This window comes from Gossypium arboreum, chromosome 10 (assembly GCF_025698485.1).
Source record: "Gossypium arboreum isolate Shixiya-1 chromosome 10, ASM2569848v2, whole genome shotgun sequence".
NCBI classification, from domain to species: domain Eukaryota; kingdom Viridiplantae; phylum Streptophyta; class Magnoliopsida; order Malvales; family Malvaceae; genus Gossypium; species Gossypium arboreum.
Window position 1 is genome coordinate 99,508,377 of NC_069079.1, and position 13,676 is coordinate 99,522,052.

General features: G+C 32.2%; 1 protein-coding gene across 1 annotated transcript; it reads left to right on the plus strand.

Moving 5' to 3' along the window:
* Positions 1-12,037: 12,037 nt before the first annotated feature.
* Positions 12,038-13,445, plus strand: LOC108478760 (S-adenosylmethionine decarboxylase proenzyme 4-like). Its single transcript, XM_017781223.2, has one exon. The coding sequence runs from the start codon at positions 12,088-12,090 to the stop codon at positions 13,114-13,116; it is 1,029 nt and encodes a 342-aa protein (XP_017636712.1). The 5' UTR covers positions 12,038-12,087; the 3' UTR covers positions 13,117-13,445.
* The last annotated feature ends 231 nt before the right edge of the window (positions 13,446-13,676 follow it).

A 13,676-nucleotide genomic window follows, 5' to 3' on the forward strand; every position in this document is an offset into this window, starting at 1 on the left:
ACCCCAAAAAAATTATGAACACTAATCTATAACCCCTAAAATTCTAAACCCCTAAACCCTAAACACTAAACTATAACTTCTAAAACCTTAAACCCCAAAAAACATCACATGGATGTTGATGTGTATATACATATAAATTAATGTAAAAGCTTATGTTCATAATAAATTATGGAAGCAATACTTAATATTGATTAAATTTATTTTTGGTTTACAGTTTAATATTTAAGGTTTAAGGTCTATGGTTTAGGGTTTTATGGTTTTAGGTTTAATGGCCATGGGTATATAGTATGTTAATTTCAAGTGAATCATATTCAATAATTAAATCCTAAACCCTATAATTAATTATTGTTATCGATAATAGATATCTTGATTTTGATAAAAAATATTTTTATATATTAATAAGGTGTTATATTGTTTAATGGATTAAAGGGATATTTTGTGGAAAATGTTTTAAATGATAAGTTTACCTTTAAATTTTATTTATAGTTTTTGTTTATACTATTTTGATATTTATCTATACTGATTAATTAAAATATATATTTATTTATATGAACGAAAATTCTCTACACTCATTTGTGTCTCCACGTTTTTAATTGTAACTCATTTTCTTTTTAAAATATATATTTGTGTCTCCACGTTTTTCATTTTCTTTTACACAATTATTGATATAACATCATTTTATATTTATATATTTCATGGATACATAAATATTTATATTTATTCAATATAAAAATATATTGATGTATTTATATTTTTAAATGTGTATGATTAAATCAAAATTAAAATTTTAACTATACATTTAAACCACAATTAGAATTTCACGTCTACAATTACACATTAAACTGAAATAAAAATAAAATCAAAAATAAAATTTAAAAATTTAAAATTTAAAATTTAAAAATTTAAAATTTAAAATTTAAAAATAAAAATTAAAAAAATTAAAAATTTAATATTTAATAATTTAGTCCATATTTCAATTAAAAGTTCAATATTCAAAATTAAAAAAATTTCAAAAGAGAAAAATAAAAAAATGTTAAAAATAAAAAATTTAAAATTAATCAACACAAAAATTGAGTTATAATGGCGTTTTTACTAAAAGCCGCAAAAAAATCACCAATTTTTGATTACCCGTCGTTAATCCTAAATCCCCAAATAACTCTCAAAATTTGCCTCAAATTTCTCATTTCCAACAACACCAAGTCAATACACCTACACTAATTGTCGATGGTTTTTTATTAATCTGATTGTTCTTCAATTTCTTTTCTTTTTCTTTTGGTTTGCAGTTGAATCGTTCAAGTCAGTATCTGCAAATACACCCTCCAAAATTTGTCATACTTTTCTGGAAAAGCTCTGAAATCATCCACAATCTTCCCGGTTTCACTTTAGGAACTTTAAAATCTCCACAAAAGAAAAAGAAAAGAAAAAGGAAGAAGACGAAGAAGAAGAATCACTTTGCTTCCTTTTTCTTTGGGTGTCTATTTACATGGCAGCTCACATTGCCACAAAGAATGAAGTCCAAGAACAATAACAACAAGATAACAACAACGAAGCATTGCGGCAATGGCTACAGCGGCGATGTCGATGTGGAGCGACAACAACTCTCCAAGCCCACCTCCATCGCCACCGAAGCCTCGTCTTACTCTGTCCCTGTCAGTAGTGCCTTGCCGCCGTCATTTGCGTTCCAAGACCAAGTCCTTCGTCCGCCGTGAAAACCTTGGTTCCGGCTGAACTTCAGTAATCTCGTTACTTGTTGTTGCTGCCACTTTTGTACATTTCCGCTTGTTAATGCGTGTCGGTCTGTTTTCATGAATTTTGAGAATTGGGTTGGTTTTTATGAATTGAGGTGGTGATCTCGCCAAGCTTATTTTTCTTGTAAATTGCCACTTGAAGCTGATTGGGTTTGAGTTGGGAAGGTTATTTTGTTGTCATGACTTTGTTGGATGTATTTTATGTTTTTAGGTTACCCTTTTTTATGAACTTAATTTCATGTTATAAGGTTTATATTTATGCCCTACAAATGGAGAAAACCATTGATTGTCGCTTATGTTGCATGTTGGAATATGCTAATTCATAGATAATCTTGGTATTTTTTTGAGTTCTTTTAGTGATATATACACTATTGGACTCTCGAGCAAAATCCAAATGGGTAATCTTTTACATTGTGTACAAGTTGACCAGTCTCTGATAGCCATTAAGGAGAGATTTGGTAGGTTTGAGGATGTTCTTGAACCTGGATGCCATTGCCTACCTTGGTTTCTTGGAAGTCAACTCGCTGGCCACCTGTCTCTAAGATTGCAGCAGTTGGATGTTCATTGTGAAACCAACACTAAGGTCTGTATATGTTGTAAATTTTCAGTTATTGACTTATTTGCTTTATAACTTTTAGACGTTTTAGGATGATGAATATAAATGGCCTTTCAGTTTTTGTGTACTTCTATTAGTTTCTCCAACTTTAGCATAAATAGTCATGCTTTTGTCAGTTACTCTATTTCTGGTGGAATTTAAGTGGAGGAGGATATGTTGTTTGAGGTGAAGGGAAAATTCGTGATTATGAAGAAATAAAATGGTCGAATACTTCCATAAATATTCTTGTTATAACGTTTCCCTTCTTCTGATCTTTAATACATTTAGTTATTAGAGCAAGTGTTCCGAAGCTAAATCTGGATGATGTTTTTGAACAAAAGACTGAAATTGCTAAAGCTGTTGAAGAAGAACTTGAGAAGGTAATCAATTTGATTAAGTACATCACATTCTGTGAAAGCCAACCCCACATGTTGTTTTACCCCACATGTTGGTCTAAGGCCTTGTTATGTTAAATTGTTGCAATTTTGAAGCTGACATTTAAATATGTTTTGAATTCTGTTACCCCTTTGTTTTTCTTCCAGGCTATGTCTGCCTATGGGTATGAGATTGTTCAAACACTTATTGTGGACATAGAACCTGACGAGCATGTGAAATGTGCAATGAATGAAATTAATGCTGGTAAAAATAATCTTAAATTTTATGTTAATGGAGTGTTTTTATTTTTATTTCGCTTGTGAAGTGAAACTAGATTTTCTTTTACAATTTTGGCTTTTAGTTAGAATGGGTTTTTCTTTAATCATAATTCTTAAAAATTTGTCATAAAATAAATTTGTTTCTTGGACAAGGCAGAAAGGGGTAGTAATAAGGAATCTGATCATGAAATTAGAAAGCAAAGAAGCTTGATGGGGATAATGAATGTTGGTGTTTTGAACATTCTACATGGAAAATGATGTTGATAAGAAATTTTGCCTTTATGTATGTTTATTGCTAATGCCTTTATTTTTTCTCCACTTCAATTATATTTGGCTAGTGTCGGTTACAACTCACAACAAAGATAGCAAAAACTTGTTTTTGAAAAGGACCACTCTAGGTTTTTCAGAATCATAATATGGTGACTTAGATAGAGCTAATTTGACACACTTTGTTTATTGTATCAATGATCTACATAAAAAGCCCTCCTACAAGAGGGACATTGGATTAGGAAATAAATTTCTCCTTCAGGTTTCAGTCCCTTTAATAGGATCTAAATATGAGATGTTTCTTTCTTCAATAAGCTCAAAATGCTGCTTCTTACTGCAGTTGTCCTCTGTGTGGAAATACAAAAGAAGGGTGAAAATATAGAAACCTTGTCCAAATTTGACGGCTAGAAATCATTTCTCCATGTACAGAACGAGCATAATGGGTAATTCTTACCGAGATTGGTTCTCTCTTAAAGTTCCACGATACTTATATTGGAGTTTAGGAACAGCTATTGTATGATTATTCCTACATGTTAGGGATAACAAATGAAGGGTAGGGTTGAACATAAAATTTATTTCTTGAAAGGGAGGAAATGAGCTCGGTTTATTTGATAGTTTTTTTTGACATACGAATCTCCGGTTCTAGCGGTTACTTGATTGTTGATGCCAATGGTGGTCTAAACCAAGAACGATCTGCGGTATGCTATTATCGTATTTTACTATAGTACTACATTTTGGTTTTCTGCAGTTCTTTTACAAAGAAAGGATGAATACTTTTCCTAAAGTAAAACAACATTGCATTCTCTTTTGGTATGGTCTCTGTATAAATGTCGAACTATTATTCAATTTTTGCAGCTATTTCATGCTAATGATGTACGTATGCATTTCCTTTTGTAGCATTGGATATGCAGCTACCAAATTTTATTCACCAAAGTCACGCAAGTATGGTTTGCTTTCATGATCTCTTTCATTTTTTTTTCTCTTTCTCTAATAATTCTCCTTAGCTTGTATTCTTCTCTCGGTAATAAAACGATGAACCCTTTAGTACAACAAATGCGGACCATTTGTTGGCAATGGATAGGCAATCAACTTTAATCTTACCTCTGTACATCGTCCTTATCGAACTCTTTCGTTTCAAAACAATCATTGACTCAATCTATTTCCTCAACATTAGTACTTTTGTTTTAATCACATGTATTAATCTATTACAATTTATTCTTATTTTGTTTTATTTATATACATGGTTTCCACAGAATGAAATTTGATAACATTAATTCATGAAATATGATAAACCTGCTTTTATATATTCAAAGCTCGGAAGAAGGCACTCTTGGATCATGTAAAGTTTTATTTTGGTGCTAACAACGAAAAGGTCTTCTAATTCTCTCATCAAATGGAATTAAAAAGATGAAGTGAAGCTCTCTATCAAATAACTTGTTCACTTAAATTCTTTTTACTTGCCATTATAGATTTTGAACTACTTTAATCTCGAATCGTTAAAAACTTAGCTTGTTTTCTTGCTTGTGTCCGCCATTCCAATCTTATCGGGATGATACAATATGTGCCTTCCTATGTGATAATAAATTTGAAACCAAATTCCACAGTTTCACTTTCTTTCATGTTTGATGTGCTAGTATCTTTAGGTTATCTTTGAATGAGAGAAATGAAATGATTTGTTTGGTTGGCTTTATATATATATCTATATTTAATGGTAATTGGAGATATGTTTTGAGTGATTAGGAATATTAGTCCTTCCGGTGCATCTGAGGTTTCTATTAGTAGTAGTAGTTTTAAGTTGGCTAAGTATTTGTGAGGCAATAGTGTGCCCTGAGATCTTATAGATGATGATTGAACCTTCATAGAAAAGGCAAAGATTGAAGCTCAAATCTTAGCTCTGAAGCATTAGCAAAAATGAAGGCAGAGGTTGAGTGAAAAAGCAACGGAAAGAGAAGAGAAGTGTTGGAATTACATTACAAAAGGTTTTATCTTTTTCTTACGTTTTCTTTTTTTGTCCTTATTATGTTTATATAGTGGAGGGTTTTAGAGGCTAGAACACTGTAATACCATATAGTATATACAAAATATGAAACAGACTATGCCATTATTTATTGAACAGTTAAAAACCAATTATTTTTTTCCTTTTCTTAAATTAAAGACCATGCCATTAAGGTAAATGCATATTATTGTTAACTATTAATTATATTAACTATTTATTTTACATTAAATTAATGTTTAAACATAAAAATAAAATAAGAAACAATCAAACCAACTGGTTTAACACGTGGTCCGTTTCTTTAACATTGGCATTTATGTCATTCAATGTCGAACTTCTACATTTATGTCTTTCATTTTGAATTTTTAGATGATAGTAGTGTCAATCAATTCTTTGTCCCTTGTTATGCTATTAGTTCCTTTGTTTTGTTTTTTCTTTTTTCTTTTTTTGCCAAAGCCACTTGTCCTGTGTCATTTTTTTATGCATTTCCTTGGCTATGGGGTTTTGCTTGGTAGTTATGCGACTATTTATTGAAAGTTGAAACTCATGCCTGCTTTTATGAATGCTTACATGCATGGCAAGTGTTGTTAGCCTTTCTTTCTATTATGTTTGTTACTTTGTATTAGCATTCTCTATGCTACTTGCCTGCAAAGTTCCAAGTTTCCATTTTTATCTTCAATAAGCTCAAAATCTTGCTTCTTCTGCAGTTGTCCTCTGTGTGGAAATACAAAGAAGGGTGAAAATATAGAAACCTTGTCCAAATTTGACGGCTAGAAATCATTTCTCCATGTACGAAGCGAGCATAATGGGTAATTCTTACGAGATTGGTTCTCTCTTAAAGTTCCACGATACTTATATTGGAGTTTAGGAACAGCTATTGTATGATTATTCCTACATGTTAGGGATAACAAATGAAGGGTAGGGTTGAACATAAAATTTATTTCTTGAAAGGGAGGAAATGAGCTCCGGTTTATTTGATAGTTTTTTTTTTGACATACAGAATCTCCTGGTTCTAGCGGTTACTTGATTGTTGATGCCAATGGTGGTCTAAACCAGCAACGATCTGCGGTATGCTATTATCGTATTTTACTATAGTACTACATTTTGGTTTTCTGCAGTTCTTTTACAGCAAAGGACTGAATACTTTTCCTAAAGTAAAACAGCATTGCATTCTCTTTTGGTATGGTCTCTGTATAAATGTCTGAACTATTATTCAATTTTTTGCAGCTATTTCATGCTAATGATGTACGTATGCATTTCCTTTTGTAGCATTGGATATGCAGCTACCAAATTTTATTCACCAAAGTCTGCAAGTATGGTTTGCTTTCATGATCTCTTTCATTTTTTTTTTCTCTTTCTCTAATAATTCTCCTTAGCTTGTATTCTTCTCTGGTAATAAAACGATGAACCCTTTAGTACAACAAATGCGGACCGCTGTTGGCAATGGATAGGCAATCAACTTTAATCTTACCTCCTGTACATCGTCCTTATCGAACTCTTTCTGTTTCAAAACAATCATTGACTCAATCTATTTCCTCAACATTAGTACTTTTGTTTTAATCACATGTATTAATCTATTACAATTTATTCTTATTTTGTTTTATTTATATACATGGTTTCCACAGAATGAAATTTGATAACATTAATTCATGAAATATGATAAACCCTGTTTTTATATATTAAAGCTCGGAAGAAGGCACTCTTGGATCATGTAAAGTTTTATTTTGGTGCTAACAACGAAAAGGTCTTCTAATTCTCTCATCAAATGGAATTAAAAGATGAAGTGAAGCTCTCTATCAAATAACTTGTTCACTTAAATTCTTTTACTTGCCATTATAGATTTTGAACTACTTTAATCTCGAACTGTTAAAAACTTAGCTTGTTTTCTTGCTTGTGTACGCCATTCCAATCTTATCGGGATGATACAATATGTGCCTTCCTATGTGATAATAAATTTGAAACCAAATTCCACAGTTTCACTTTCTTTCATGTTTGATGTGCTAGTATCTTTAGGTTATCTTTGAATGAGAGAAATGAAATGATTTGTTTGGTTGGCTTTATATATATATCTATATTTAATGGTAATTGGAGATATGTTTTGAGTGATTAGGAATATTAGTCCTTCTGGTGCATACAGGGTTTCTATTAGTAGTAGTAGTTTTAAGTTGGCTAAGTATTTGTGAGGCAATAGTGTGCCCTGAGATCTTATAGATGATGATTGAACCTTCATAGAAAAGGCAAAGATTGAAGCTCAAATCTTAGTGCTGAAGCATTAGCAAAAATGAAGGCAGAGGTTGAGCTGAAAAAGCAACGGAAAGAAGAGAAAGTGTTGGAATTACATTACAAAAGGTTTTATCTTTTTCTTACGTTTTCTTTTTGTCCTTATTATGTTTATATAGTGGAGGGTTTTAGAGGCTAGAACACTGTAATACCATATAGTATATACAAAATATGAAACAGACTATGCCATTATTTATTGAACAGTTAAAAAACCAATTATTTTTTTTCCCTTTTTCTTAAATTAAAGACCATGCCATTAAGGTAAATGCATATTATTGTTAACTATTAATTATATTAACTATTTATTTTACATTAAATTAATGTTTAAACATAAAAAATAAAATAAGAAACAATCAAACCAACTGGTTTAACCTGTGGTCCAGTTTCTTTAACATTGGCATTTATGTCATTCAATGTCGAACTTCTACATTTATGTCTTTCATTTTGAATTTTTAGATGATAGTAGTGTCAATCAATTCTTTGTCCCTTGTTATGCTATTAGTTCCTTTGTTTTGTTTTTTTTTTTTTTTTTTTTGCCAAAGCCACTTGTCCCTGTGTCATTTTTTTATGCATTTCCTTGGCTATGGGGTTTTGCTTGGTAGTTATCTTGACTATTTATTGAAAGTTGAAACTCATGCCTGTTTTATGAATGCTTACATGCATGGCAAGCTGTTGTTAGCCTTTCTTTCTATTATGTTTGTTACTTTGTATTAGCATTCTCTATGCTACTTGCCTGCAAAGTTCCAAGTTTCCATTTTTATTAAAGATGGCAATCGGTATTTGGAAATGTTAATTATCGATCTTTGGCAATTTTGCCCAATAGAATTAAGCTAATTTTATGGTTCTATCTTTAATTAATGCATGATGAGCAATGCTTCCTTACTGGTCAGTTTCTGTTTCTTTGTCATGGATGGATGTATTTATTGGAAAATGGGACAAAGTAACTTAATACAAAGAAATTTTACATTTGATTTTCTATGCCTTTTAGATCACCTCTAATTTTAAGATTGATTGCAAATGCCTTTTTTCATTTTTTACAACTTTTTCTGACCAACAATTTATTTGTTACATATATGTTTTATTTTATTTTAATCGTTAATTGTATGTCACTAATGCTTAATTGTTATAATTTTTCACATAAATGTTTTTTTTTTTTACTCGAGGCTAAGAAGTTAGCATCACAATATCAAAAGGAAGCGGACAAATGCAATTCGGGTATGGAGACGTGTGAAGAAGTAAGGGAGAAAGCTGAAGAAGCACTATCGGCTCAAATGAAATTATGACAATGTGGGAAATAAGAGCTCGTCGAGAAAGGGTGGGGAGAAAAGGTCGCCAAATCTAATGCATTTCCTTATTTCATTTAAGTAACTTCATTATAATGTCTTATTTTATTGATATTTTTATATTTAATCTAGTTTTTATTATTTATTTTAGTTTTGATTCTAAATTTTTATTTTTATTTTAATACTTAAGATAATTGAGTTCTAACTTTTAGATTTTAATTGTGTTATTAATTTATTATTTTAAATTCTAAATTTAAATTCATTTATTTTTGTATTTAGTTTCAAAGTTAAAATTTTAATAGAAAATTTTTATATTTATATCATTCAATATTTTGATAATGAATTTTAAATTTTTATATTTTTCACGACTTTTATAATATATATATATATATATTTTTGAATTTCATGACCTTTAGCGGCGTTTGTGGGAAAAGCGCCGCTAAAGGTCATGACCTTTAGCGGCGTTTTTGGGATAAGCGCCGCTAAAGGTCACGATCTTTAGCGGCGTTTTTTTCAAATAAACGCCGCAAACTTTAGTGGCGCTGGAAATAGCGGCGTTTTTAGCGGCGCTTGGAGAAACGCTGCAAATAGTTTTAGTGGCACTTAAAAGCGCCGCTAAAGGCCTAAAAAAACGCCGCTAAAAGTCAGTTTTGCTGTAGTGCATTTAATATATATAAAGTTTATCTATTATCTCTTAAATAATTTAAACTATAATCATAATTTGAATATATTAAAATTAATATTATCTTTTTACAATTATATAAGAAATTATTTAATATATAAATTAAAAAACACTAATTAATGTAAACCCTAAATTCCTAGCTCCTAACCCTTAAACCTTAAACAATAAAACATAAACCCTTAACTCCTAAACCTTAAACCCCAATACCCTAAAACTTAAACCCTAACCTTTAACCCATAAACCATAAACCATAATCCCTAAACCCATAATACATAAACATTAAACCCTTAACCATATGCCGTAAACCCTAAAATATAATGATAATTAATTCAATATTTTAAAATTAATACTATCTCATTTACAATTATATAAGAAAATAATTAACATATAAATTAAAAAACAATTAGTCATATACCAAAAATCTTTAAAATTATATTAAATAATATTATTTTAATTTTTTCTATTTTTGTGGCGTTTTTCAAAAAATGCTGCTAAAGATCGAGCATTAGCGGCGTTTTTTAAAAAGCGCCGCTAAAGGTGTACTTATAGCGGCGTTTCTTAAAAAAGCGCCGCTAAAGCCACTAAAATCTCAATACAAGCGTTTTACAAAATTCTTTAGCGGCGCTTTTAGAAACGCCGCTAATGCTTGATCTTTAGCGTTTTCTAAAAGCGCCGCTAAAGGTGTACATATAGCGGCTTTTTTAGAAAAGTGCCGCTAATACTCGATCTTTAGCGGCGTTTTTAGAAAGAGCCGCTAAAGCCACCAAAGGCTCAACACAAAACGATGTGTTAATTTTTTTGCGGCATTTTTAAAAAAGCGCCGCTAAAACTCAATCTTTAGCGGCGTTTTTGGGAAGCGCCGCTAATGCTCGTTCCTTAGTGGCGTTTTTCATTCAAACGCCGCTAACAACGCCGCTAAAAACCAGTTTTGCTGTAGTGTCTGTATCAATAAAATTATAATTATTTAATATAATTAAATTAGATTTAACCTCACCTGTAAAATTGAAAGCAAAAATCAACCAAGATAATTTTTGAATTCATCTACTCTTATGTTTATTCATGTATCTCTCCATATATACTTCTTCATGGGAAGCTTCCTTGGAGCTTATCATGCAGTATTATTACTATTATTATTATAGTAATCTTTGGTGTAAAGTCTTAAATTAAAAGCCAAGAAGACTTAAAAATGTCACGAGGAAGGTAGTTTAAGTCAATTAGGAAACTACTTCCAAAAGCTACCCAAAGCACTAATTACCTCTATTTCCATTATTTTAGTCCATTTTAATTTGCTGGGCTTAGGATCATATTCATTAATAATAATAATAAAAGCATTTTCAACTTTCTATTCTTCAACCAAGAAACATAATTCATATGGGTGACAATTATGGATATATACAAATTTAAATGGGTATTTTGAATTTAATACGAGTATTTTTTTATAATATATCAATATTTCTGTAGGTTATAATATATATTGTTTGCTTCCTAATAAATAAAACCTGTAACAACTTGGGAACATATATGAAATAGCGAATTAAGTGTGACCACTCATTTCTAATTTGCAAAACTGATGATTAAGATTGTTTGGTCTGCTTTGAAACATTTGGTCCATCCTATAATAGTGTTGCCGTTGTTGTTCTTTAAAACTCTCTCATGCCAATCACTTAATAACAGTAGAAATTTTCCTTAAGTTTTGACCTCATCATTTTTTTCTTCAATGGAGTCCATTTTGACAATTTTTCTAATTAAAGAAAAAACCTCACTAAAAAGTTGTCAATGATTTGATAATCCCATGCTAAACCCCGGACAGACTAGAATTTTCATATAAGCTTACCAAAATCCCACATTCATACGGATAAATTTTCTGGTTACGAAAGAAGCAGACATCAGTGAATGTTGGAAAAAAAAAATCAAAGGTAATGCATGTGAACTATCAATCTGAGACAAAATTCTTAAGACTTTCATATAAATGTTGAAGAACAAACAAGGATTATGCCTATGATTATTGTGTTAGGGCCCCTCCCTCAAACATACATAATCAGTTCCCCCAACAGCATCTTCCTTAAATTACTACCCAGCAGAATTATTCAACCCAAACACTTTGAAATGAGAATGGCTTGTTAATAATTTATCCCCCAAAAATACCATTCTTTGTACAATGAAACAGTACTCCAATATGTTGGAATGGAGCCAAATGGAAGTTACTGGAGAGTTGCAGGCGGGACTAGTGAGTGCATGAGCATGACAAAGAAAACCTGAAAAATGCATGCGCGTGGGCATAAATCCCGTTCCCTTGTATCTCTTTCTTTCATGAAACAACGAAAGAAAGATTTGATTCTTTCTCTCACACACACAAGAAAAATAAAAAAAAGGAAAAAAGAGATAATATTTCACAACATATCATCATCTTATTCACTTCATTATGCCTGCAATCATGATTCTTGGTTGCCTCAATCGCATGCCCCCTTCCCTCCTCTCTCTCTCTCTTTAAGCCACCTATAAATTCCGATATGCCACACCTCTCACCTCTACACCATCTAATTAATTCAATCTTGTTTCAGTCTTTGGGTTTTTTGTCATTTGGAAATGGCTGTTTCAGGGTTTGAAGGGTTTGAGAAACGCCTAGAGCTCCATTTCTTTGGGGATATTGATGATGATGATGGGAACAACATGTTGGGGCTTAGGCTGCTTGATTTCGAATCACTCGAGCAAGTCTTACTTGCTGTCCAATGCACTGTTGTAGCAGCTGTTGGGAACCCTTTCTTTGATGCTTACGTTTTGTCTGAATCAAGCTTATTTGTTTACCCTACAAAGATCATCATCAAAACCTGTGGGACAACCCAACTTCTCAAATCAATCCCTCCATTGATCCACTTTGCCAACAATCTTGGCCTCACTTTGCAAACATGTAGTTACACCAGAGGTAACTTCATCTTCCCCAAATCCCAACCTTTCCCTCACACCAGCTTCCAAGAAGAAGTCATTTACATTGAACATAATATCCCCGACAATCTTTGTTATCGAAAAGCCTTCGTTATGCCTTCTAAGTTAACAGCTCATTCATGGCATGTTTTCACCGCTACCCTTTTGCCTCCACTGAAATATCCCTCTCATGCTACTTTCACCGTCGAAGTTTGCATGACGGAACTCGACCGCCTCATTGCACGTAAGTTCTTCTCCCGGGATAGCAAAACAGGGGATTTAGCCGGCAGAGACATGACGGAGCTGACGGGGATTGACACCATTAACGCTGGAGCTTTCATATGTGACTTCGCGTTTGATCCGTGTGGTTACTCCATGAATGGCATTGATGGTGATCGTTACTCCACCATCCATGTTACCCCTGAAGATGGGTTTAGTTACGCTAGCTTCGAGTGCGTTGGATCGGTTTGCGAGGACCCGGATGATATCGTTGAGACCTTAAAGAAAGCTGTTCGAGTTTTCATGCCGGCGACGGTTTCAATTTCGACGAGTAGATGTAGCCGTGAGGTTTGGACGAAGGTGGCGCGTGCGTTGCAACCACTTGGACTCAAGTGCCAGAGTTTCGCAATGGATGAGTTCCCTGCCGCCGGTACCATTTCCTACCAAACGTTCACGGCGGCTCGCCGGAAATAATGCCGGTAAAAGACGACAAGAAAAAAAAAAACCTTAGTTTTTCATTGGAGGAAAATCGGAGGGATAAAACATATAAGGTATGATGTGGAGGAATTTAATTGGATGAAAAAGGATGAAAAATGTGGGGTTGACTTAGGTAGAAAGATGAAAGGATTTTAGGAGCGATAACGTGGCGAGATCAGAGAGGTGGGGAGGAGGATTTGTGTGAAATTGGGATGACCATGATAATGCACCCCACTTGCATGGTCACGCCTACAGATTTTTTGAGGTTAATTTTAGTGGGGGATGAAATAAATAAATAAAAATGCTCATGGTTTTTATTTTTCTAAGTTTATATGAATTCTTTTTAATCATCAAAATTGGCGAATATTAATTTTAAGAAAGGATTAAATTGCTAATTTCTTTTAATGGGTGAAAAGAGTTTATTTAAAGTTTGGATCAGAGACTTAAATTTGAATAAAAATCAAAATAACACAATTTCAATTTTAAAATTTCTTTTAGTATAATCATATGTGTTCTCGATTTAAAGTTAATTTTATTAAGAGAAGACATAGTATTCA

Excerpts from the sequence above, each read along its gene's own strand:
- LOC108478760 (XM_017781223.2), top strand. The coding sequence starts at position 12,088 with ATGGCTGTTTCAGGGTTTGAAGGGTTTGAGAAACGCCTAGAGCTCCAT.